The sequence below is a fragment of the Ambystoma mexicanum genome, chromosome 1p, assembly GCF_040938575.1.
Source record: "Ambystoma mexicanum isolate Mex_15411 chromosome 1p, UKY_AmexF1_1, whole genome shotgun sequence".
Taxonomy (NCBI): Eukaryota; Metazoa; Chordata; class Amphibia; order Caudata; family Ambystomatidae; genus Ambystoma; species Ambystoma mexicanum.
In genome coordinates this window covers 1,005,453,852-1,005,480,179 of record NC_090921.1, presented here as the reverse complement: position 1 = coordinate 1,005,480,179, position 26,328 = coordinate 1,005,453,852, and the positions used below count along the sequence as shown (strand labels likewise).

Here is a 26,328-nt window from a genome sequence, read left to right as displayed (position 1 = left end):
ACCTGCCTGTGAGGGGCATTCCCCTCCCACCTTGGCGGCTATGCAAATGCCATACATTGTGGGTGTCACTCGTGCCCTACCGAGCATCCTAGCCAGTGTCTGGCCCGTCTCCGGTTCCCGAGGGAAGCTTCGGAACATCTGCTTTAAGGAGTTTCTCAATTGGTAATATATAAATACTTCCACGGGAGTGAAAGCTACCCTCTCCCTCATTGCCTCAAGTGAAAGGAACTGCCCACCAGGGAACACGTCCCGGAAGCAGGCCATCCCCACCCGTCGCATGTATGTCACGTAGTGCCTTCCACTGGTCAACGGGATCCCTGATATTACGTCACCGGGAGGTCCGGGGAGTAAAAAACCAGCCATTTCTTTTTTTTCTTCAATCCAGACCCACGCTCTGCAGGTCACCTCGACCATATTATTCGCACTGGAGGCCCTGTCTGGGGCCGACAGTATAATTGACCAGAGGAGGAACGCTGACCCCTGGGCCCTCTCTACCTCCACATGCCTTCTGTCCATTTGGTCCCCATACCAATGTAAGGGGTACCCTGCCTGAGACACCTCATAGTAGGTCTCGAAATCCGGAAGTGCTAGTCCCCCTCCCCCTGAAACGGTACCACCAGTCTCTCCCAGGAGATCCTGGCCAGTTTCCCGTCACATTAGAATCACGTTATCATGAATCTCAGGTCTCGAAAGTAGTCTCTCGGGAATGCCAGGGGGACATTAAGAAAAACATATAGGAAGCGAGCCACCATTTTGACCAGAGATTCTCCCGTATAGATTAAGTGGTAGCCTCATCCATTTGTCTATTGTTGTGCTGGCCGGTCGCAGCACTCGCTGATAGTTCTGTTCATAAAGTTCCCCGGGGGTCCTAGCTATCACTATGCCTAGATAATTAGTACTTGCCTGATGCCATTGAAACCCAAATCGCTCCCTGAAGAACATGGTACCCTCCGTTAAAGGGAGAGGAGCGACTTTGTGGTGTTGATCCTCAGGCCGGAGAAGTTTCCAAATGGATGTACATCCTCTGTGATTGGCTACAGGTTTCTCTGCACATCCTTGACAGAGCACCATGTTAGACTATGAGTGTATAATTGCACTCTCCTCCCCAGATGGTGGCTTCTGATCAGTTCAGCCAGGGGTTCAATCGCAAGCGCGAACAACAGCAGGCAGAGAGCACCCTGCCGTGTCCCCCTCTCCAGAGGTATCACCCGAGTGAAAAGGCCATTCGCCCTAATCCTGGCACTAGGAAGGGTGTATAGTAGTGATATTACGGAGATAAACCCTTCCCCCAGTCCCATTCTCCTTACGGTTGCGAACATAAAGGGCCATTCAACTGAGTCAAATGCCTTTGTGGCGTCCAAGAAGGCCGCCACCACAGGATCATGTGTTTGTATTGCTGATATGAGTCCAAGTATCCTACGTATCCCATGTGAGGTGGCCCATCCCGGGATGAATCCCAGTTGGTCCGGCCCCACCAGTTTATGCATTAGCGGCGCCAATCTAGACGCCAATATTTTTGCTAGAATCTTGTTGTCCAGGTTAATGAGAGAGTGGTCGGTAAGACGCGCAATTGTTTGCTTCTTTATCAGGCTTCAGCAGGACCACTATAATTGCTTCCTGCATCAGTCTGGTAGCCTACCGTCTTTCAATCCTTGGTTATACACCTCCAGCAGCTGGGGGACTAGCCTCCCAGCACAATGTTTGTAAAACACTGCAGTGCAGCCGTCGGGGCCGGGGGCTTTACCGGATGGTAGAGATTTGATCGCTGCAATGATCTCCTCCAGAGTGATGAGGCGGCCCAGAGTTTCTCACTCCTCATCCCCGCACCAATATAGCGACACCTAATCTAGATATTTATTCACCTCTTGTTGGGAGACCTGCGTGGCATACAGCCGACCATACAACGAGCAGGATGCCCGAGTTATGTCCGCATCTCCACATTTCTCAACCTCACATACGTCCTTGACCAATGTAACCTGGCCGCCAGACTCTTCCAGTCTCGCGGCTCTGGCCAATAATCTGCCTGGTCGCTGCCCCCCTCTATACGGCCTTATCGCTGCTTTCCCTCATGAATTTATTTCACTTCTCTAATCACCAACGCCCCTCTAATCACCAACGCCCCAAACTCCCAGAGCTTCTCCTTAACCTCAGCTTCTTCCCTAAATGTGGGTGTTGGAGCCAGTGACAGCATTTGTTGAATGTGTGCCTCCACTTCCGTCAATTGCCTACGTATTTGTTTCAGCACCCCGGCTTCTTTTGCGATGCACTCTCCACTAATGACGCACTTGAAGCTCTCCCATAATGTCAAATAGGAAAGTGTCTATATCTTTGGTCAGTGCTTCCTTAAATACTTTGTCTGACAGCCCTTCGCTCTTAAACACCCATGGTTGTCTCCCACCCTCTCAACCCCTGACTGCCAGGGCCAACAGCAACGGGGTGGAATCTGATAGTGTGCGTGCCAGGATATCTCAGATACTCCGCCCTCTATTGAAGCTGAGATTAGGAAGTAGTAAAATCGGGAGGCAGAGTTGTGAACCGATGAGTGGAACGTGTATTCTGCAACCCCCGGGTACCTGACCCTCCAGATGTCTACCAATTCCAATGTCCAGCCCATTGTGCTAAGCTTATCCGTTGCTTTGGGCGATGAGTTTAGGCCCCCGCCGTCCTGTGCCTAGTTGGGTCCTGGACTGCATTAAAATCTCTGCCCCATATGATCTCCCCAGGGGACAATCCCTCCTATTGGCCATCAACGCACCCCATGGACTCCACCGTATCTTGATTAGGCATGTAGTAGTTCAATAGTGTGGTTAGGCGACCCTGTATTGTGCCAAGCACTATTAGGCCTCTTCCTTCCTGGTCTTTTATCAGAGATTTCAGGCAGAATCCCACTGAGCTACGTATGAGAGAGCATACCCCCCAGGAGTCTGAGGAATAGGAAGAGAAATATCTGCGGTATCCCCAGTTTTTCCCAAATCTTGATTCTCCTTCTGGGGTAAAGTGGGTCTCTTGGAGGATCGCTATGTCTATACAGTGACCCTGCATGTACATCAACACTCTGCAGCATTTAGATGGGCAGTTCAGACCCCTGACGTTCCAAGTCATATAAATAAGTGACCGAGCCATCGCGTAGCCAGAAAATCACGTTGCTCACCGGTTTTATCATGTTTATAAGATTTGACGATTACCCGAATCAGGGGAGCACTCCTAAAGGTAACTTCAGAGTGCACCACATGACCCTAATGGTAACCCCGTTGGTTCCCCTCCCACCTCCCCAAACAGCAACCCCAACATGCCAGTCAACCCCGTCCCCTACACCCATTTTAACCATCTCTTTGCTCCTACACTGGGGCTCACTAGGGGCCAGCCATCCAGGCAGCCTGCAACTGTGCCCGACCCCGGTTAACTATAACATTGTTACACCCCACATACCGTGTCCTGTTAATCTACAGGTTTGCCCTATAAATGTCACCACTGTTCAGACTTTTCTCATTTTCATCGGCGTGGCCCTCTGGGTAGAGACTCCAGCAAGGAGCTTGCCTCTTCCAGGGTTTGAAAGAAGAGCACTCAGCTGTCATGTTCCACCCGTAGATTGGCCGGGAACAGCATAGCATACTTCAAGTTCCTCTCTCGAAGTCTCCTCTTGATAAATGTCTTCCTTGCTGATTGTACTTTGTCGGCGAAATCCGGAAACAGGCGGACGGGAGGAAGTTCTTATATGATAGGGGGCCCTTCCCCTTTGCCCTGCGTAGGGCCATATCCCTGTCTCTGTAGTTGAGCAGGCGGGCGATCAATGGGCGTGCCGGGGCACCCGGCCCAGGCTTCCTGCCACTCGGTATTCGGTGGGCCCTCTCCACGATAAACACCGCTGTGAACTCCTCTCCCCTAGAATCTCTTTCAGGAGGTTTTCCATGTCTTTCTGGTCTGCTGACTTCGGCACTCCGATAATGCGTATGTTGTTCCTCCTTGACCTAGATTCCAGGTCGTGTTGCTTTTCCGTCAACTCCTTGATTGACCTCCTGATTACGACAAGGTCTCTTGTGGCGGTGTCAGTGGCATCTTCCATTGTGGACACTCAGACCTCCACCTCATCTAGGCGCTCTCCATGTTTGTCCAGGCGGACTTGCATGTGGTCCACTTTACACATGAGTGTTAGGAAAGATTTTCTTTACTGTACCTTTCCTTCCATCTTTATGGAACCCCTAAACTTGTTGCTTTTATTTTTGAATCTGACCTGTACTTTATGCAGTGCAGTGAAGCCTTAAGCTTCACTAAACTGGCCTTTGCTCATATGTTATGGGAAAACTGATATGTTCTTCAGGCTGTCAGTACTGGGAAACATTGTTTCCCTTAGTCAATTTACTATGTTGCTACTTGTGGTTACTTTTCTATCACTTGTGGTAACTTTTTATCATTGTACAATGCAGCTTACATGGGGTGGATTTTTGTTTTGCCCTAGACCAGGAGTGCACAACTGATTTTGACAGAGGGCCGAAAGTACCCTATATAATGGCTATAGTGGGCCGAAAAGTAAATGTGGGTGGGACGGTAGGCGCAGTGGGGCGTGGCATGGCAGGAGGCTTCTTCAACCCCTAATTTTTATTAAACACTATGCCCCATGGCCTCCACCCCTCATGCAAACACTAGGCCCCAAGACACCCAACCCTCATGCAAACACTATGCCCCAAGACACCCAACCCTTATGCAAACACTATGCCCCAAGACACCCACCGCTCATGCAAACACTATGCCCCAAGACACCAACCCCTTATGCAAACACTATGCCCCAAGACACCCACCCCTCATGCAAACACTATGCCCCAAGACACCCACCCCTCATGCAAACACTATGCCCCAAGACACCCACCCCTCATGCAAACACTATGCCCCAAGACACCCACCCCTCATGCAAACACTATGCCCCATGCCACCAAGCATGCACCATCCATACATACTCATACAGACCCCAACCCCCCCACCCCTGCATACAAACTAACAAGCATACACCATGCACCCATACAGACCCGAACCCCCCCACCCCCAACTCAGCACACAAACCCACAAGCATACAACATGCACCCATACAGACCCGGAATCCCCCACCCCCAACTCAGCACACAAACCCACAAGCATACACCATGCACCCATACAGACCCGGAACCCCCCACCCCCAACTCAGCACACAAACCCACAAGCATACACCATGCACCCATACAGACCTGGAACCCCCCACCCCCAACTCAGCACACAAACCCACAAGCATACACCATGCACCCATACAGACCCTGAAGCCCCCCCCCAACCCCCAACTCAGCACACAAACTCACAAGCATACACCATGCACCCATGCAGACCCCACCCCCAACTCACCATACAAACTCACATGCATACACCATGCATCCTTATAGACCTGAACCCCCCACCCCCCAACTCACCAAACAAACTCACAAACATGCACGCATACAGACCCGGACCCCCCCACCCCCACATCTCAACTTACACTGAACGTGCACACAACAACAAACATTCAGGCAGACCCGACCCCTCCAACCCCCCCCCCCCAGCATCTCAACATACACTTCACTTGCACACAAACACATTCAGGCAGACCCGACACACACCCCACTCCCGCATCTCAACACACACTGCACTTGCACACCAACACATTCAAGCAGACCCGACACACACCCCCACCCCCGCATCTCAACATACACTGAATTTGCACACAAACACATTCAGGCAGACCCGACCCCCCGCCTCTCCGCATCTCAACACACAATCCACTTGCACACGAACACATTCAGGCAGACCCGACACACACCCCACTCCCGCATCTCAACACACACTGCACTTGCACACCAACACATTCAAGCAGACCCGACACACACCCCCACCCCCGCATCTCAACATACACTGAACTTGCACACCAACACATTCAAACAGACCCGACACACACCCCACCCCCGCATCTCAACATACACTGAACTTGCACACAAATGCATTCAGGCAGACCCGACCCCCCCCTCCGCATATCAACACACAATCCACTTAATCCACTTGCACACGAACACATTCAGGCAGACCCGACACACACCCAACCCCCGCATCTCAACATACACTGAACTTGCACACAAACACTTTCGGGCAGACCGGATCCCCACACCCCTCCGCATCTCAACACACACTGCACATGCACACAAACACATTCAAGCAGACCCGACACACACCCCCCACCCCCGCATCTCAACATACACTGAACTTGCACACAAATGCATTCAGGCAGACCCGACCCCCCCCCCTCCGCATATCAACACACAATCCACTTAATCCACTTGCACACGAACACGTTCAGGCAGACCCGACACACCCCCACCCCCGCATCTCAACATACACTGAATTTGCACACAAACACATTCAGGCAGACCCGACCCCCCGCCTCTCCACATCTCAACACACAATCCACTTGCACACGAACACATTCAGGCAGACCCGACACACACCCCACCCCCGCATCTCAACATACACCGAACTTGCACACCAACACATTCAAACAGACCCGACACACACCCCACCCCCGCATCTCAACATACACTGAACTTGCACACAAATGCATTCAGGCAGACCCGACCCCCCCCCCTCCGCATATCAACACACAATCCACTTAATCCACTTGCACACGAACACATTCAGGCAGACCCGACACACACCCAACCCCCGCATCTCAACATACACTGAACTTGCACACAAACACTTTCGGGCAGACCGGACCCCCACACCCCTCCGCATCTCAACAAACACTGCAGACATACAAATACAAACACACCCATACACACCCGACACACACCCCCACCTCTGCATCTCAACATACATACAAACACAAAAAACACAGTCAGGGCGGACCCGAGACAGACAGACACACACACACACAAACATACAGCCCCTCCCACCATGTACTTACCCAGATGTGCTGGAACGCTGGCGAGGCTTCTGGCACTACGGCTGGCGTGGCAAGCAAGGCTGTAATGCCTTCCGGCATCAAGCCTTACTGGCCACGCCAGCCGTAGTGCTGGCCCTCCATTGGTGCAGCACACACGCACTACGTGGCTCGTAGGAGCTGCGTGGCTCGTGTGCACTGAACCAATGAGGGCCAGTGTTTTGTCCGGCCCGGAAGACAACAAAGATTTTCCTAATGGAGGGCGGCTGATGCTGCTTGCGGGCCGCCCTCCATTAGGAAAGTCTTTGTTGCTGGTGGGCCGGACAAAACGGCATGGCGGGCCGCAACTGGCCCGTGTGCCGTATGTTGTGCACCCATGCCCTAGACTAACACTCAGAGGATTTTTGGTTACTATAGATGTGCTTAAAGAAAATCGGCTGGTGGCAGCAGTGACTTCTCCCCACTTTTTGGGGAATTTCGTTTTAGCTTTACCGCGTTTGGCTACCAACTGTGGCTATGTAACGCTCACCTGGCTCCCACGGAGGCGCGGGCGTGGCTGGGACTGCTGTGACCTCTTCTGCAGAGATGCGTAAGACCCGGAAGATGGACTGGACTGGATTCCCCAACCTGGCTTTTCTGGCTCGGAGGAATATCCCACTGTGTGTGAAAAGGAAGCGTTAATAGTCTGCGGGTGATGTTCCGACCTCCCACTTCCCTTCTCTCCCTTCCTGAAACCCTTTTGGGATTCCCTGCGAAGACTCACGTTAGGGACCAAAATGACGAGCTCTCCATCCTGCTTCTGATGCAAGGGCGCGTTGTGATTCCAGTTACTTCACTGGATTGATGAGTTTAAACTAGTTTGTCCATTTCCGTCGTACCGCAAATGTTTATGGCAAGTTTGGGTTTATATTCACTCATCTGTTCTTTTCTTTCCAGGTGCTGGAGAAGATTCCGGGCTGCAGGCTATTTGGATGAAGCCAAATTCTGGTAAGAATTCCGATGAGAGATTCCTTTGCAGTTTTAAGTATCTCCTGTAATGTCCAATGTCTTTCCCCATAGGGGCCTGGGGACGGCAATGCCGGAGGTAAGGCGCCGACCCGAAAAGAGCTGCTGTGTCTCTCTTGGAAATGGGTAAGTCTTGAGTGAGCGTATTGCTAATGTTCTCACATGCTCTCACTAATACAATGTCTGTTTCTTTTCCCCTTAGGGGCCGGGGTGCTGAGATGCCGAAGGTATGGCACAAACCCGAAGGCGGAGAGGGAATTGAACCACAGGTAAGTTCTACTTAGATTCATGTTTCCCTTCTCACCTCTCTTTCTTCTTCCTTCCAATAGGTGCTGGATGGCGGTGGAAGCTCCGGATGGACGTCGCAGGACTCGAAAACGCCACGTGCAGGTGAGTGAAATGCAGCGTGCTGTGCGCGACGCGATGCGTGCTTAAAATGTTTGCCTTCTTTGCAGGATCGTCGGAGTGCAGATGTATCAGGTAAGGTTCTTGTTTTCACCTGTTCTCTTCCCTTTTCTTCTTTAGGTGTTTCCAGGATGCTGGCAGGCGTGATGGAGGACTAAGGCAGGAGCAGGCACGGTGAGCGTCCAGCTGCTAAGTGCAGAACAACGCGAAGCGTGGTCTGCTGCTTGGGTGTGGCTTAAATAGCCTTTCAAGTAGTTCCAGGTATGTATTCTTCCCCCAGAAATATGTATTCCTCCACCGGTCACACCCTAGAGATCAAGTAGTCCCTAGAAAAATAGTTCCTTCCAGTCTTGGAAGTTGCAGCATGGTCTGCACAGGTAAGTTTACACCAAGCACTACTCCCAACCTACTTCTGTAGGAGCCTGGCGCCGATGGCACCAGGACTGATATCCCCTATGAGCCTGACGCCAACGGCGCCAGGACTGAGTCCAAAGGGCCCCCATCTGGGGCTGCTGGGACTTCCCTTGAATGCATGGTGTCTGTCTCTGAGGGTGCCGGGCATGGTTTGGCTCCTTGGAGGCAGGCATCATGACAGTACCTCCCCCCAAGGCCCCTCCCAAGGGTGTCCAACCTGGAGGCCTCAGTTTATTTGGGAACTTCCGGTGAAAATTCCGTATTAGTCGAGGTGCATGTACATTCTCACTTGGTTCCCAAGATCTTTCCTGAGGTCCATATCCTTTCCAATCAATCAGATAAAAGAGTTTTGACTTGGACATCTTAGAATCCAATATGTCCTTAACTTCGAATTCCAATTCCCCATCTATTGGAATTGGTTCTGGTGGTTTGCATAACCTGGTTCCGGGTGGTACTGGTTTCAACAGTGATACGTGAAAAACGGGATGGATTCGCATATTAGGTGGCAGATCGAGTTTGAAGGCTACCGGGTTAATGATAGCTTTGATTGGATAAGGCCCTATATATCTTGGGTTAAAAGTTTGTGGACCTTTAAGCGGTAAATGTCTAGTTGCAAGCCGCACTTGGTCTCCTACTTTGTAAGGGGGTACTTTACTTCGATGTAAATCAGCATTTTCCTTGTACCTTTCTTTGGCTTGTTGTAAATGAGTCTTTGCTTCCTTGAAGGCTTGGGTTATTGTAGCATGTAAATGATCCACGGCGGGCATTTCAAGGCTTTGAGGGGATTCAAGGTCCGAAGTCCTGGGATGATGGCCGAATAGGGTATAGAAAGGAGTCTGACCCGTTCCAGAATGCACAGAATTGTTGTACGTGTACTCGGCAATCCATAGAATGTCCTTCCAATTACCCTCAGATTGAGGTAACATACACTGCAGATACTGTTCCAGGGTCTGGTTTGTTCTTTCGGTTTGACCATCGGTTTGAGGATGGTGGCTGGTGGATAATCGCACATCAACTTGGGCCATTTGGCAACACCTTTTCCAAAAATGAGAAATAAATTGACTTCCCCGATCAGAAACCAATATGGATGGGAAGCCATGTAAACGAACAACATTTTCAAGAAATTCCTTTGCTAAGGTGGGGGCTGAAGGCAACTCCTTCAATGGGATAAAATGAGCCATCTTGGAGAAGAGGTCTACAATCACCAGGATAGTATTATACCCATGACTAGGAGGCAGGTCAGTTTTAAAGTCCATCGATAAGGTGTGCCACGGTGCCGGAGGGATGTCCAGGGGCTGTAAAGGACCGGCTGGTTTTTGCTTCTGACTTTTATTTTGGGCGCACACTCCGCAGGTCATCACAAAGGATTTATTATCCTTTCGCCAGGATGGCCACCAGAAATGCCGTTTGATCTTTTCCTCTGTTTTAGCGATACCCGGGTGTCCTTCCATTAGTGTATCATGATAATGTGCTATAACGAGTTCTTGCAATTCCTTGTGAGGCAGAAATAACCGCCCTTGGAAATAGGGTAAATCATTATTAGTGGAATAGTTTGAGCCTTTCTGGCTCCATTCTTGTAAAGCTGTAGCGTCGAAAAGCAATTTAACTCTACCTTGAACATCCTCAATAGTTTGAGAAGAGATTACACCCAAAATCCTCTGTTCGGGAATAATCGAAACTGGCTCTAGACTTGAGGCAATGTCACCCATTCCAATTCGAGATAGAGCGTCTGCCTTGCCATTCTTGCAACCCGGGCGATATGTGATTATAAAGTCAAATTCTGCAAAGAACAGAGCCCAACGGAGTTGACGAGAAGATTGAGCTTTGGCCGTTTTCAAGTATTGCAAGTTCCTGTGATCTGTAATCACTGTAACGGTGTGTCTTGCGCCGAGCAGGTAGTGACGCCAAGCTTTGAAAGCTGACTTAATAGCCAACAGTTCCTTGTCTGTGATTCCGTAGTTCACTTCAGGAGCCGAGAATTTCCTGGACCAAAAGGCTACGGGATGTAGCTGATTTGAAACTCGATCCCTTTGAGAAAGGACAGCCCCCATGGCTAAACTAGAAGCGTCGGTTTCCACAACGTAAGGAAGGTCCGGACGAGGATGTTTTCACACAGGTGCGAAGGTGAATTTGGTTTTTAGTTCCTGAAAGGCTTGTTCTGCCTCCTTAGACCACTCGAAGCGTCTGTTTTTTCGTAGGAGCGCTGTGATGGGTTGAACCACTCGAGAAAATTCTGGGATAAACCTTCTGTAAAAATTGGCAAAACCTAGCATACTTTGAACTCCTTTCACAGAACTAGGAGACGGCCATTTGAGGATCGCATCCACTTTCCGTGAGTCCATTCGGACTCCTTTAGGTGTTAGGACGAATCCGAGAAACTCAACTTCCGTAACATGAAAAAGGCATTTTTCAAGTTTTGCAAACAGTTTGTGCTGGCGCAGTTTCTCCAAGACAGTTCTAACATGTTTTCGGTGATCGGATTCCGAGGAGGAGTACACCAGGATGTCGTCAATATATACAATGACACAAACATCGATGAGTTCTCGAAAAACGTCATTCATAAAATATTGAAAGGCAGCAGGTGCGTTGCACAACCCGAAAGGCATTACCTGGTACTCAAAGAGTCCATATTTGGTGCGGAAGGCAGTTTTCCATTCGTCGCCTTCTCTGACGCGCACCGATGCTTGTAGCTGCTTAGATTCACATGCTGTGCATAGGCCGACATCTAGTGGAAGCTGCGGAGTATTAGTTTGTTTTTCGAAACTCAAAAATGGGCGTCGACCTAGGGTGTGCCAGTAATACTATCCCTAGTGTGACGTCCACTGTACCCATGATCCCTCACGCGTGTAGGACTCTCAGATTGTTTTTTTCCGCCATACTTGTCGGAAGCATAGTTGCGGAGTTCCCTGGCTTTCAGCCATTTGTCATTAATTATTCAAAAAATTCCCTGTTCCTCTTATCCCACGTCGAGACTTCGGAGATTGATGCCGGCACTGAAGAACGAACGGCTGTCGAGACTGCACGACAGACTTTGGGCCTCGGAAGGCCTGTGGCCTCGGCCCTGCAAGTAGGGAAAGTGGGAGTGGACATGCTCACACTCGTTTATTTCCTACATACACTCACCCGCTGCCATATATTAACATATGGAGAGTACTCCATTTAAATTCTGCCCCAAGTGCAACTGTAAGTTCCCTTGGGTAAATAAGCATAACACCTGTAATCTCTGTTTGCCTAGGGACCACCCCGAAGCTCATTGCAGAGTGTGTAAGCTCTTTAAAGCTAAAACACTTAAGGACCGCCCCACCAAATGTTGAGGCCATTACGCCAGGCAACTGGAGGCCATGGACGCTGTGGGTTCCTTCAGTGATGGCAGCAACGCCGCCGTTTCAGACGGCGAGGACACTGGTGTGTCGGTAGACACCCAAGCGCGAGCCCCTGGCCTCGGAGGACTGTCCGGTGGGGCAGTTATGGGGACCACACCCGGCGGCATGAGCGCTACCCATACACCTACATCTACATCTAAACACACTAACCCCTCCCGAGACTAGACACGCGTGTCGAGTGATCGGCAGAAAAAGGCACAAAGAGCGGTCCGCAGAATCGGTGTCCCCTGGGCGTTCCAGGTCTCGATCGCCTCATGACACACAGCAACCGTCTACGATTGATAAGGGTGCCACTAATTAATGTACTTCTTTCCTTTGTCGACCACCATGTAACCCGGTCAACTGCACTTACTGTTATTATCTTGTATGTCTATACTCTGTTGTAACCTCCACTAAGTCTACGGCGCCCAGTTACCTCAGGGTTCGCACGCGGTATAAATAAAGAAACTAAACACAACCTTACTCACCCAACACAAATGATCCACTTGCCTTATGCAGCTTAAAGACACTCATCAGACTTCAAACATCACAAACATACACCTCTAACTAAAATTAACATACTCGGTCCCAGGCCAACACTACAAGCATGAGGCCACCCTTCTGGACACAAAGCCCTCAATACTGCAATACATATGCACACAGAGCTCACGGTACCTCTGATCTGCAACATCAAAACAAAGCAATGCAACCTTGCCTTTCCCTCTCCTCCCAACTAACCAATCCACCCATTCTCTTCCAGAACGGTCAGGGTATCCTGAGCCATACAAATCCTAATAACATAACAGGGAACAGAATGGTAACTAAGGATTCAGAAAAGCATACCAAGCTCACTGCACAGCAATTTCCTCACCTTGAACTCTGCCATCAGGGTCTCGAGATTAACAATGAACTGCTGCACCCAAGGATCATTGGCTTCATAGTCATTGAACTCCTCCTGAATGTGAAGAAGACAAGAGCTTATTGGGCTAGACTCTCAGGGGGTGGTCTCTTTCTCCCGCTACACCTAAAGAAAAGCATGCAGTACATAACCATGCATGAACGTCATTTGCATGCTAACAAGCAGTAACGTGTGAACACCAGAGCGCCATTCCATTTGGCTCCACCCGAGTGCTCTTTTCAGACACCCGTTCAGCTACATGATAGTCCATGTTTTCGGATTGATGGCACCTTAGTAGGGGTGACAGTTTTGATGGTTACAGAATAATTGTACGGTTCATGGATGGTTACTTTCCACATTTGGAACTGTACAAATAACCTTATCTCAGGTATCCAACCGGGTGAACCTACATGATGAGCCAGTATTTCAACAATGCACCATTACCCCGATGGAAATAACTAGTCCCACTGTGAGGCTGGAAACCCCGGTGCCCGTGGGGTTGGCCGGCAATGGCCAGGAGGAACAGAAAAACCACAAGGAAACTCCAACCAGGGAGTTAAGTCGAGTAATCCTGAGTCACCAAGAACAGTGACTCCGACTAATAAAAACACGAGAAAGGTCAATTTGTCACTGGTAGGAATTACAAGAAGTTTTCCAACAGGGGATGTCAGACCACGGACTACATCTCCCATAATGCCTCTGGGTCAGCACACATATATTCCTTTTAAACTAAAAATGAATAAAAGGGGATTGCATACCAGGAAGGAAAGGTTCCCTTTTCCCTATAGCCGTGGCAGGAAAAGATACGAGGTGGGCAAAGTACGGGATATGGAAGTTGCACTGAGCCATGATAAAAACAAAGAAGTAGAAAAACCAATGCCTCGGGAGGTGGAGAGGGAAAGGGAGGGACTGACTGGGGAAAGGTGGAAGGAATTGCGCACACCTGAAGGTGAAGAGGGTGGAGGGGATGTGCGGTTAAAAACAGCCACCTGGAACTCATTAGCTCTCCCGATTCTTTCATCTAGGAGCCGAGTGCAGGCACAGAGGAGTGGAGCCCGGACGTCAGTGGATTCGAGTGGGCATACTAGGTCAATCCATCCCTGGGACCAAGGAAGCCCCTACAGCCGCACATTCAAACCAGGGATCCAGACAACCAAAGCGAAAACAAAGACGTCAAGGAAAGGGTGCTCTTGAAACTCCTGTGACATTTTACGAGCAGAGCTCTAATTGCGAGAGCACAACGCCGTCTGGGAGGAACGTTTGTGGTTTTGTTTTCTTTATTTTCCTTCTTTGTTCAAACACGGCTCACGAGGAAAAGCCGGCAGAAAAAAGGGAATGTTCCGTGATATGGCCATTGCAAGTGAGGTGCAGGACTGAAAAGCCTATTTATTTATTTTTTGCATTTTTGGTGATTTAACTTTCAAAAGCTGCAATTTCGTTCTGAAAGCACAGTGCCAGTGAGAAACCTATTTACTTTGCATTATTTGTCATATGAGTTATACAAACTGCAAAAATCGGTCGTAAAACCTGAATAAACCCCTTCTTTTGATTTAACCTGAATTACTGACTCCTTCCTGCTATTTAACACCCAACAATGGGCCCAATAAACTTAGCATTGCTGATTGTAATCGTTCAAGCTGCAGGCCCCTGCGTATCTATAGATGCCATCAAACTCTGACTTGTAGTAGATTTCAAAATGATTGTGCAGATCACAGGCTAACTGAAGTGACTTGCACTGGCCTGAATGTTGTGGTTTTTCTCCTCTAGTTTGCACATAGATGAGCTAAGAAAGCTAGGGAATGTTTAGGGAGCTTCCCTTTGGAAGTGCAGACTAGGGACCCTTTACATCCACCCTCTGCACTAGTATGGAATTTGTTTGTCAATAAGCATTTTAAAAATGAAAACTAAGCCCAGGCCATGCTGGCCAGTCTCAGATTAGCATGGCTATTTTTGGGTTTACATGCATGCAAAGGAGTGTCTGATTGACCCTTGGGTGGATCTGCGTTTTATACTGCAATTATGTGTGTACATTTATTTGTGACCATGGTTTAGGGTGGTACTAGTTCTAGTAAATTAGTGATGTATGACTATAGGCCCCAAATCCTGTTTCACCAAAAACAAATGCATAGTAGATCTGTCCCAAGAGGCAACTTCTGCACTAGTGTACCTGTACCCGCTGATTGCTGGGGTTATTGAAATGATGCAGTCCTTCTCGCTTCACCACATGCTTTCACTAATTCATTCTGCAAAGGCAGGCCACACATGAATCAACTCTGAGAAACCAGATCTTGCATTATCCCCAGTGAGCCACAATCATACTTCACATCATGTATTGAGTCTCGTTATGCCCACTGCCTTATGCAGAAGTCAGTAGTGACCAATATTTCTGCTGTCTTCGTTTTCTTACCTCTTCAATGTTGTGAGAGATGGACAGGAATAGGTTGATCCAGGGTTTCACTTGAGGCTTCACTGCCATGCTGTTCAGTTCCCCAAGTCCTTCCTGAGGAGATAAGAGAGGGCACAAAAGAAGCCATGAATAGAAATACAAGACAAAACAGTCGGCCCCAACAAATAGAGGTTTCTTTTCAAGATGCAAAGGGTGTCTCCCATCGTTGTCTACTAGTAATGCCCATCACTCTCTCCCTTATACTCTCCTCCCCTCCTTACTAGAGCCCAAAATCCAGATTTTACAAGTAAACTCACAGACTCAATTAAGATAACCATTAACTATAAAAGAGGGTGAAGTCCCTCCAACTGTCTTGTCAGTCCACCGATTGTGACACATTTGAGTACAGCTGTCGATGTCTGAATTGGGAATGGAAAATAAGCAGTCTCAATATTATGGGAAAAATTCAAATCCCAACTAGCTACTTACTAACTGTGCCCCACAATGAGCATGTTAAAGTTACTATTTCTCTCATCCGATAATCACAGCACCTACTCATAATGGTGTGGGAGAGGATACAGTATATCGCACAATGCAAAAAATCATACTAGGCAAGTTGGTAGAATGATAAGTGAGTGATCAAGAGCTAGCCCCGTGACAGTGGGAACTTTTAGTAGATTTGGACTTTCCTTCAAGGGATAGAGAGGCATGACTTGCTGTATAACCCTCCATCCGAAGAGTCAGGGAATGATCTTGAAGCACTATTAAGACTTGAGAATGGTGTAGTAATTTTTATTTTTGGGCTTCCACTTCCCTCCACCCGCACTGTCATAGATGGATCTTTGTACAAGGGGCTACTGTCTCATGTCATATTCTCATGTTAGATTTCTTATTGGCTTTTTGTGAGATTTCCCTTTTAACATAATATTTTTCACAATTTTTCTTCTCCTTTTCTGTCCTACCCATGAGCTTTTCCGTATTCCATTCTCCAAATCATTCCTGTCTGAAAGTATTAATCTCCAGTAGCCATTCTTTCCCTCTAAATCATCACATTTTGGAGATTTATGCTAGATGACTTCATGTCGAAAAGAAAGAATGTCAGTCGCATTGGATTAATCGTTGGAGTCTACGATGAACAGCATTCAGGTTGAAGGTTAGGAACCAGCTAGATATCCAAGGGAAACATTAGTACAAATCTGCTGGAAAACATCCAAAAAGCGGATTTCATGAAGGATCTTTAAATGTAGCCTATCAAGTCTACAGAAGGAACACAATCTCCAGTGAACTTTAGTTGTTCTCTGAGGTAGAAGGGCTATCTGAGAAAGACTGCCTGTTAATACGTCCTCTATCTTGCTTCCACAGAGATGCATTGTGTTATAATGACCCCCTCGACCCCCCTCAGGTTGCAGAAAGGGTCATTATCCTGAGGTCTATAAAGGATGTTGGTAATATAGGTTTTGGAGTTGTGATGGTGAAGTAAAAAAAAATTAAATAGTAAGTTAAGTAAATGGACAAAACATGTTAGTAAATTAAATGTGTTTTTATTTCGTAGTATTTAAATAACATGGTTATCCTTGAACAGGAACAGTTTTAACATAAGCATGCATTGGATGCAATGTAAGTAAATCGTTTCTCTATCCAAAGGAAAACCTTTTTTCCATGTGCTAGCTTTCACTTTGGAGCTTTACATTGGATGTTGCCTGTCACGGTGTAGATGCAATGGAAAAAAAAAACACTAGAGAGTGGTGTCTATTTGAAAGAAATCTTGCTGGGAAATTGCACTGCTGCTTTGTGAATGCAGAGATACTTTCTGCTGTTTCCCTGTATGCTTCTGAAATCAGAATTACTGGAATGCAGTCAAGGATTGGCTCGGAGGACAACAATACGGACTTCAATGTGCTAATTTGATTTATCTACCTGCAAGCCGTGTCCACATCAGTGCTTAATTTGTAGGGGTGTTTGCAAGGGCTCAGCCCAGGCACTTATTTTTTAAACCTTGGCACTTATTGTCTCAGACTCACTTTAATTATGAAGTGCTGATAGTCCGTGCATCCATCAACCACAATTAGCAGGTGGGAGCTGTAGTGCAACCCAAAATATGTCAACACTCTAAGCAGCAGCTATGAATGGTGGCAGCAGCGGTGGGGAACTGCCCACCTGCAATGTCACAGGAGTGCGAGAAAATATTTGGGCCTGGCACTTATTGATTTACATATTAAGCACTGATCCACACCTTGGTTACTGTGAAAAGCTTGAAGGTGTTTTACAACCTAGTCCCGGGGATCCCGTACTCAGGTGGCCAGGGAAAGGCCATCGCTTTTGGATCCTGACCATGGGGGTGGACAAGCGAGGGAGGATCACCTGGGTAGGGGGTCCTTAGGGAGTGGGAGAGACAACACTACTGAGCCGCGGAAGATGAGGAATGAGGCTAGAAAGATTACCTCTATTGACTGGCAATGGCTCTGTCCCTGTAACAAGGCTAGGCAGAGTCAGGCACGTAATCCTGACTACACACACCTGCCACTTGTTAACACTCCTGTCAGCATAAAAGGTGGCACGAAGGAACAGTTCTTTCAGCGCTGATGCAAACCAGGCTATGGAAGTTGGAAGGCCAAGGAGCTGATCGGCAGTTGCGAACAATGGGAGAAAGCCAAACAAGGATTTCACCCTTTCGGGAAGCTGTAAGCGTTCCAAGACTGAAACCAAGCGAGCGGATGAAAGAAACCTTTAAAGTGCTGGGAAGCGGCCTGCAACCCTCCCCGGTGAACGGGAGAGTTGGGGAGAAGCAGTGGAGGCGTTGACTGCTGGATGAAAGGAGTTGATGAAAGCAGACCAATTAACACAACCGTTGAGTTATCAAAGGCAACAAAAGCCTGGTTTATTTTAAAAGCAAAAGTAACTGTAACCCAAAAGTTGAAGGCTGTGCGTGTGCCAGTAACACACGTAATGGAAAGGACAATTGCTGAATTGTAAAAGGAAAGGATACAAAGTAACAAAGTGGTCTGCAAGGTGAAATCGCACATTCGAAAGTCTCTGTGAAACATTTTAAGTTGAAATGTATTACAATGGCAATCAAAGGCAAGAAATTAACCACAATCCGGAAAAAGCAAAGTATGTGAACTCTGAAAAAGCCAAGAAGGCAAAATATATGAACTTTGTAAAGAGATCAAGAGGGGAAAGCCAAGAGAGAAAGAAATACCAAGAAGCATTGGTGTTGCATATGAACGTTGAAAGAAGCCAAAGCAAAGAGAATAAGAAACTACAAGTACCAAGAGGCATTGGTGTTGCTAGATGAGAAAGATTGCCGATTGTAGAATTGTGTAAAGAGAGGTTGAAGTGGTCATGCAGAGGTCTATGTAAAATCCTTGCAGTTTCGATAGTCTTCGACAGTGAAAAGACACCCAATGCAAAACATGGGCAAGGGAACCACCACAAAAAGAAAGGAAGGCTCGAGCCCGGCAGAGGGAAGCCTGTGCAGAACGGTGTGAAAGTAAAAGGTCAAGAGTAGAACTGTGTATTTATGACAAGGCGGAGGAAGCTTAAGGAAGTGATTGAACTACCAGAAGCTTGAAGCCCAATCCTAAACTTTTGAATTGTACCAGTAAGCCAAAAAGTGCAAGACTGATAGAACTGTTCCATCCACCTATCCTTTTTAAGAAACAGTCAAGACCCTGTGGTGCTAAAACGTGGGGAAGGGAGTTGTTACTTAAGGCATTCTGACATTTCTTTTGAGACACTATTTTCCTTTTGTATTCTCTTAACACATTTGTCATTTTGAGGAGGAGGGCCAGGTTCGTTTTCTTTAGTATAGCCCTTTTTATTTTGACCAGACTGACTTGAACTTGTTTATTTATTTAATGGTCGAGATTACTCACATTCTAGATTCAGGGCCAGTCAGGAATTCAACCAAGCAAAATACCAAATAAAGATTTTAAAAACGTGTATTCATTGTGTCTTTGTCTACCTCTTAATACCACGCCTTCCTTACAGTTACCCTTTAGTGAGATACAATGTATATTAGAATACCTCAGCGTAGACCTTGTTTTAGTCCAAGAAATACGTTTCTGCTCGGAAGGTAGTGGATCCATCCAGAAAATCAGAATCCCCTGACAAAATGAGCCTAATGATCTCCATGCAGCCAAGACAATGGTGGGATCCAGACCATCTACTCCTGTCAGAGTTACCACATCAGAGGATAAAATGCAGACAGGTCCTTCTACCAGGCTAGAAGACCAGTTATACGGCCACACATTTCTGTTTTGTTAGGAAGCCTGGGTCCAGAGGTCTTCTACTAGGGTCACTACAACTTTCAGGGTTGCAGGTCCATTTTCTAATTGGCAAAACTCCCCAAAGTAACTTCATACACATTTATGTGGAAGGGATTCTCAATTTGTATGGATTCAAAGGATCTACCAGCCACTTGTCTGTCAGTAGGGAACATTCTTTCCACACTTACTCATTCTAGCACAGGTAGGCTAAACATGTTTTCCAAAGGTTAAGCTGCCAGCCCATCAGGGTCTACAGGATACCTACCAAACATTTTTCTATGTAGGTTCCAGTTATTAAGAAAATATTTTCGGGTGCTTGATTAAAATGTTTTCTGCCAATCAAAAGAGCTTCTCCCACTTCTATCTGGAATGTTGACCTTAAATAACAGATGTGCTGGCTGTTGTAAACCTTTAGTCAAATAAGTTCTGCAGACCGGGAGTGCTCAAGAAAAGCAGCCAGCTTGCATTGTGTTTGAGCCATGCTCTTTCAACGATAACCAAAGAAAACCTTTAAAGGCAGAATCTTTATACAAAGAAAAACTATTCCACAATCTGTTAAAGTTTCGGTCAGTTATTTGCCCTGGCAAGGATACCATAGGTAAAAAGCAACTTTGAAGATTGTTAAAATGCCGTTCCTTTTTCAAAACAGTAGCAGAAGGTATTTTGTTTGGAAGAAAGTGTTGGTGAGAAATGCAATTATGATGAACGTCCTAAACTACCTTAGCTAAAAAAATTAAGTTCTTAGTACAACTGAATTTTTACTAATACACTGTAAATGGCTCGTTGACCAAAAGAGCCTGCACTTTGCTTATTATGTGAGACTAAACCCAGGTGTCCCCACTTCAACCCTCATTACTACGACACCATAATGAGCCAAAGCTAACTTCTATATGGGGGCTCCCTCTGCCCCCATATAAAAGGGGGCAGAGGGAGATGTACATTGAGTAAAAGGTTGAGAAGAGAGAGGAGAGAAGGAAGCGAGAGGGAGGGGATGGAAAGGAAATAAAACAAAGATTCCCAATGACTCTCTGGGGGTTCGGTCTCTCCTCACAACATTCATGACAATGATGCTTCAATATTAAAGACTGATACAACTATTTTTGAATAGCAAGTATGATGTCATTGATTGTTATAATGGACCTATGAACTAACAGATGTAAACTTTCTTCTACTTGGGTGAATCCAGCACTGAGCAAGGTCTCCTTAGTCTTGCATTAAATCTTCTATACATGCCATCAAACGGCGATAATCTCTTTGGCACCAAGACAAACCAGTTCTTGAAAATGTTCAAGGAGTCCAAGGCCAGGGCCAAATCTTTAGGCCAAGTTGTTCAGAAACTTGCTGCTGGATTAACATCTAATACTACTTCCTTAGTAAGAGGACTTCATTGTCTGTTTATTTAACTCTTTTGCCCATCGAAGAAGCTGTTATGCGGAATTCTAGGAAGAAAACACTGGTGTTTTCCCCATAAAGGCAGGGGCACTGAGGGGCGACAGAGGAGCAAGGGAGCTCCAGCTACTGGTCCTGCAGCCACCAATGCACAAAAACCTCTTTAATGAAGACTTGGCGCTGGGGGGAGGATTTTAGGAGGCCACCCTATTTATGCTAAACGGGGAGGACACATAGGTTAGCCAAAACACAATCAAGGTAGAGTGAAGAGCAGTTCATGTTTAGTCTCAGGAAAAGTGTGAAAGTGTTCTAAGGCTACATTGAGTCCACACAGCACAGCACCAATAATTCAAGACAATCAGTATATGAAAATACAATTATTTATTAGGCTTTTTTAAACACACTCACCATAAAAAAATCACAAGTAAGGTAATCAAAAAACGTATTATATATATATACATATATATATGTATATATATGATACATTACTCACCGTAATCGTATTTCTGATGCTTCTATCTGCTTAGATTCACATGCTGTGCATAGGCTGACATCTAGTGGAAGCTGCAGAGTATTACAGTTTGTTTTTCGAAACTCGAAAATGGGCGTTGACACAGGGCGTGCCAGTAATACTATCCCTAGTGTGACGTCCACTGTACCCATGATCCCTCACGCCTCTACGACCCTCAGATTGTATTTTTTCTGACATGAGGTAGCATGAGGAGTAGCGTGAGTACAAATAATCCAAGCAGATAGAAAGGTAAGACTACAAGCATCCATGCGCCTTCTCTCAGAGGGGAGGAAGGGTGGGTTGCATGGGAATCTAAGCAGATACAAGCATCAGACATTAGATTACGATGAGTAATGTATCCCTTCTGAGGTTTGTGGAATCTGCTTAGATCACATGCTGTGCATAGATTAGCGAGCAGTACCTGAAGAAGGAGGTGGGATGTGAGAAGGGTCATGAGAAAATAAATCTCTTATAACCGCTTGTCCCACTTGTGTATCTGTCTTGGAATGGGTGTCAATGCAGTAGTGCTGAGTAAAAGTGTGAATAGAGCTCCAAGTAGTTGCTTTGCAAATGGTGTCAAGGGGTACATTTGCAATAAAAGCCAGAGTGGCCCCAATGCCTCTTGTAGAGTTGGCTCTTGGCGTGAAAGGCAGAGTTTTTTCAGAAAGGGAGTAACACAGCTGGATACAGTTAATAATCCACTTAGAGATGGCACCTTTAGAGACACGATCCCCCTCTCTGCCTGTAGCTACGGAGACAAACAGTTGGTCTGTTTTCCTTAGGGGCCTGGTCTTGTCTACATAGTAGAGGAATACTCTTCGCACATCTAGAGTGTGTAGTTGCACCTCAGCAGAGCTTTTGGGTTCTTGGAAGAAGGCCGGAAGCTCAATGTGGTTAACGTGGAATTTAGAAATGAATTTAGGTGAGAACCTAGGGTGTGTTCGTAGAACCAGTTTATCCTTATGAACAGTAAAGAAAAGATCCTGCACTGACAGAGCCTGAATTTCACTGACCCTTCTTATGGATGTAATGGCTACTAAGAAGGCAGTTTTATAGGTCAGGTGTTTGAGACTGGCTTTATGCATGGGTTCAAAGGGTGGGACCATGAGTTTAGCATGGTGGGTTAGAAATTGGAGGGTGGAGTCTCTTTACCCCTTCCATGAAGGCCTTCACCACTGGTACTTTCCACCACGAAACCTTGCTGTGGGAAGTGGTGTAGGCAGATATCGCTGCCAGATGTACCTTCAGCGAGTTGAATACAAGGTCTGCGTCCAGCAGGTGGAGCATGTAGGTGACAATATTGGAAGGGTACAATCAACTGGGTTGAATTGTTTATTCTGGCACCAGACAACAAATCTTTTCCATTTATCAAAGTAACAGTACCTTGTGTTCGGTTTCCTAGATTCCTTTAGGATATCCATACATCTCTGTGGTAAATTGAGATGTCCAAACTATGATCTCAGGAGCCATGCTGGCAGGTTCATTGAGTTGGGTTGGGGGTGTACAGTTTGTCCTTGGTGCTGGGACAGTAGGTTGCGCCAGCACGGAGTCTGATGGGTTCGCACACAGCTAGTCTGCGTAGGTGTGGGAACCACGGTTGCCTCGCCCACATGGGAGCAACTAGGATGAGCGTTGTCGATTCCCTGTGCATCTTGTTGACCACCTTCCTCATAAGAGGGGTTGGTGGAAAAGCGTAGGCAAACATCCCTGACCAGTCCATCCATAGGGCGTTCCGCTTGGTGTGGCTGTGGGAACCTGGATGCGAATCCTGGACATTGTTTCTTTTTGCTTGTGGCGAATAGGTCTGTAGTGGGGAAACCCCACCGTGAGAAGATGTCTTCTACGACTTCTCTGTGTAGAGACCACTCGTGTTCTTGTGGGAGAGGATCTCTGCTCAAGGCGTCTGCTAAAGAATTGAGATCCCCTGGAACATGTTGCGATGACAGGTAAATCTTCCGTCTGAGTGCCCATATCCAAATTTTCTGGGCAAGCTTGGACAGATTTGGCGAACGAGTCCCTCCCTGCTTGTTTAGATAGAACATCGCAGTTGTGCTGTCTGTTAGGATCTGCACTGACAGGTTTAACAGGTGGGGCTCGAAGCGCTCTGAATACTGCCAGAAGCTCTAGCAGATTGATATGATTCTTGGCCACTGAGTGAGACCAGAGACCCTGAGCGGTGTAGTGAAGGAGGTGTGCTCCCCACCCTGATAGGGAAATCGTCCGTAGTGACTACAGCCTGAACCTCTTGATCGTAAAAGGCTTTTCCCTTTGACAGGTTCTCTCTTGTCCACCAGTGAAGACTTTGTACCAGTGTTGGCGAAACGACCACCAGATCGTCCCACTGACCACTTGCCTGAGACCACTGTTTCGCCAACCATTCTTGCATGGGACGCAGGTGCGCGTGGGGGACCAGGTAAATACATGATGCCATCATGCCTAGCAAACGCATCGCTTTGCGCATCCTTATCTGGCGACCGGGCTGATATAGAGTTTGCAGTTGTAGATTCCGAATTCTTTCCTCCGATGGAAAGGCCAACCCCTTTTGAGTGTTTAGTACAGCTCCTAGGAACTGCTTGGAGGTGCTTGGAACCAGGCTTGATTTTTCCTCGTTGATAGAGAAACCCAATTCGACGAGGAGGTCGATCGTTCTTTGGATGTTTGATCTGCAAATTACTGGGGTCTCCCCCGTGATGAGCCAGTCGTCCAGGTAAGGGTACACTGGGATTGCCTCACTGCGTAGGTGTGCCGCCGCCACCGCCAGTACCTTGGTGAAAACCCTTGGAGCCGAGGCTATACCGAAGGGCAGCACCTTGAACTGGTAGCGCTGACTGTCCACCTCGAAGCGCAAGAATCTTCTGTGCGCTGGGAACATGGAAATATGAAAATAGCCATCTTTCATGTCGAATGTTGCCATGTAATCCCCCCTTTTTAGGAGGGGGATTACTTCTTGGAGAGTAGTCATGCAAAATTTTTGGGGCTCGACATACTTTTTTGGCACAAGGAAGTAAGTTGAATAGATACCCTTGTTTACCTGGTTGCCCGGGACGAGTTCTATCGCGTCCTTTGCGAGAAGATTGACGATTTACTCAAGGAGGATCTTCTGGTGGTCCAGTGAATGTATCTTTTGTCGTGGAGGGTGGTTGCGGGGGCGCTCTAGCAGTTCGATGCAGTATCCTGCGGACACTGTGGACAGCACCCATCTGTCCGATGTGATCCCTTCCCATGCTTGAGTGAAGTTGGAAATGCGCCCCCCTACTGGGGATGCGTGGGAAGGGACCCTGAGTGGAACGTCACTGCTTTGCGGGAGGCGTACTGCCTCTGCTGGGGCTGCCTCTACCTCTATCATGGCCCCTCTTGTTACCTCTGCCGTAACTTTGGGTAGTCTGCTGGTTGCCACCCCATGATGTACCCTGTCCCTGTGTATAATTGGAGCCCCTCTGGGAATTTTGGCTGTGTGAGCGACGAAAACTACTATTCCCTCTTTGATTAGTGGGCTTATTCGTCAATTGTCCCAGGGACTTTAGAGTATCATACTCGTCTTTGGCAGTTTTCAGTGCGTCCTCTACCACTTTGCCAAACTAGACATTCGATTCCACCAGCATGTCAATATGGGTTGCCTGGGTCTCGGGTTTATTCCCTGAAAGTCTTAGCCAATCATGCCTTTTAATGACAGTACTCTCTGCTATGAGCCGGCCTGCATTATCTGCGGCGTCAAAGGTTGTCTTCAGAATGCAACCGGATACGGCTCTATCCTCCGATCTGGGCCAACTGACCCTTTAGTGGTTCCGGTGCAGAGTCAATGAGGGCAGCTACCTGCTCCCACTGGTGGCAATTATAGCTTGCCAGCAGAGTGGTGGTGTTGGCGATCCTTGTCTGGTAAGCGGAAGTGGAGGCTACTTTCCTTCCTAACCCATAAATTCTTTTGCTTTCCTTGTCTGGGGGAGCATCAGATGATGATAGTGGTGTCCCCGCTCTTTTTCTGGTGTTTGTGATTACCGAGGAGTCGGGCTTCAGTTGACCCCTTATGTAAAGAGGGTCTGACTGGGCGGCACTGAACATCTTCTCAATTCTGGGGTTCACAGCTTTGGTGAGATTAGGAGTGAGAAGGGAAGGATCAATTCTATGTTGGATTGATTTGAGAATAGGAATGGCTTGAGCAATGGGTCTTTTGTCTCCCACTAGCTCCTCTGCAAAGTCCCTCTCTTCCTGCGCCCCCGGAGTATTTATGTGGAAGTGCTCTGCAGCTTTACCCAAGACCTGATATAGAAGGGGCTCGTTATCTATAGGTGAGTCAGTAACCTGTGGTTCCTCAAATAGACTGATGGCCAGCAGCTCCCGCCCTTATAAGTGTCCGCAGGGGGACCTGACCGGAAGCCAGGTCCACCTGGGGACGCCCCTTCCCCCATAGGGAGGAGAGGAAGAGAGAGGCTTGACCACGACCGGAAGGGGGTGGCCAGAAGGGACAGCCCGCTATGTAGGCTGTCCCTCTAGCGCCCCCTGCGGGGGCCGGTCAGCCTCTGTACGTCTGGGTCAACCTCATACTGTTGGTAAGGCTGAATATAGTAAGGGTCTGAAGGCAGTCCCTGAGCTGGAGTATCAAGCCGAGATCTTTTATTAGGAGGCTGAGGGTACTTGGATCCTGAAGGAGTAGCATTGTCAGGGGTATAGCTAAGAAAATGCTGTGGATTTTTTTCATAAAAATTAGCTAAGGAAGACATTCTCTTCATCACCCTGTCTATGTCCTCAGTGCTCCGTTCTC

At 47.6% G+C, this 26,328-nt stretch overlaps 1 protein-coding gene across 1 annotated transcript in view; it reads right to left on the bottom strand.

Annotated features, from left to right (window-relative positions):
* Nucleotides 1–26,328, bottom strand: part of COG4 (component of oligomeric golgi complex 4) — a 984,804-nt gene that overhangs the window by 77,215 nt on the left and 881,261 nt on the right. The window contains exons 15-16 of the mRNA XM_069654962.1: nt 15,423–15,515; nt 12,989–13,072 (exon numbers count right to left, since the gene is read on the bottom strand). Coding sequence (XP_069511063.1) covers nt 12,989–13,072; nt 15,423–15,515 — 177 coding nt within the window. The remainder of the gene's footprint in view (nt 1–12,988; nt 13,073–15,422; nt 15,516–26,328) is intronic.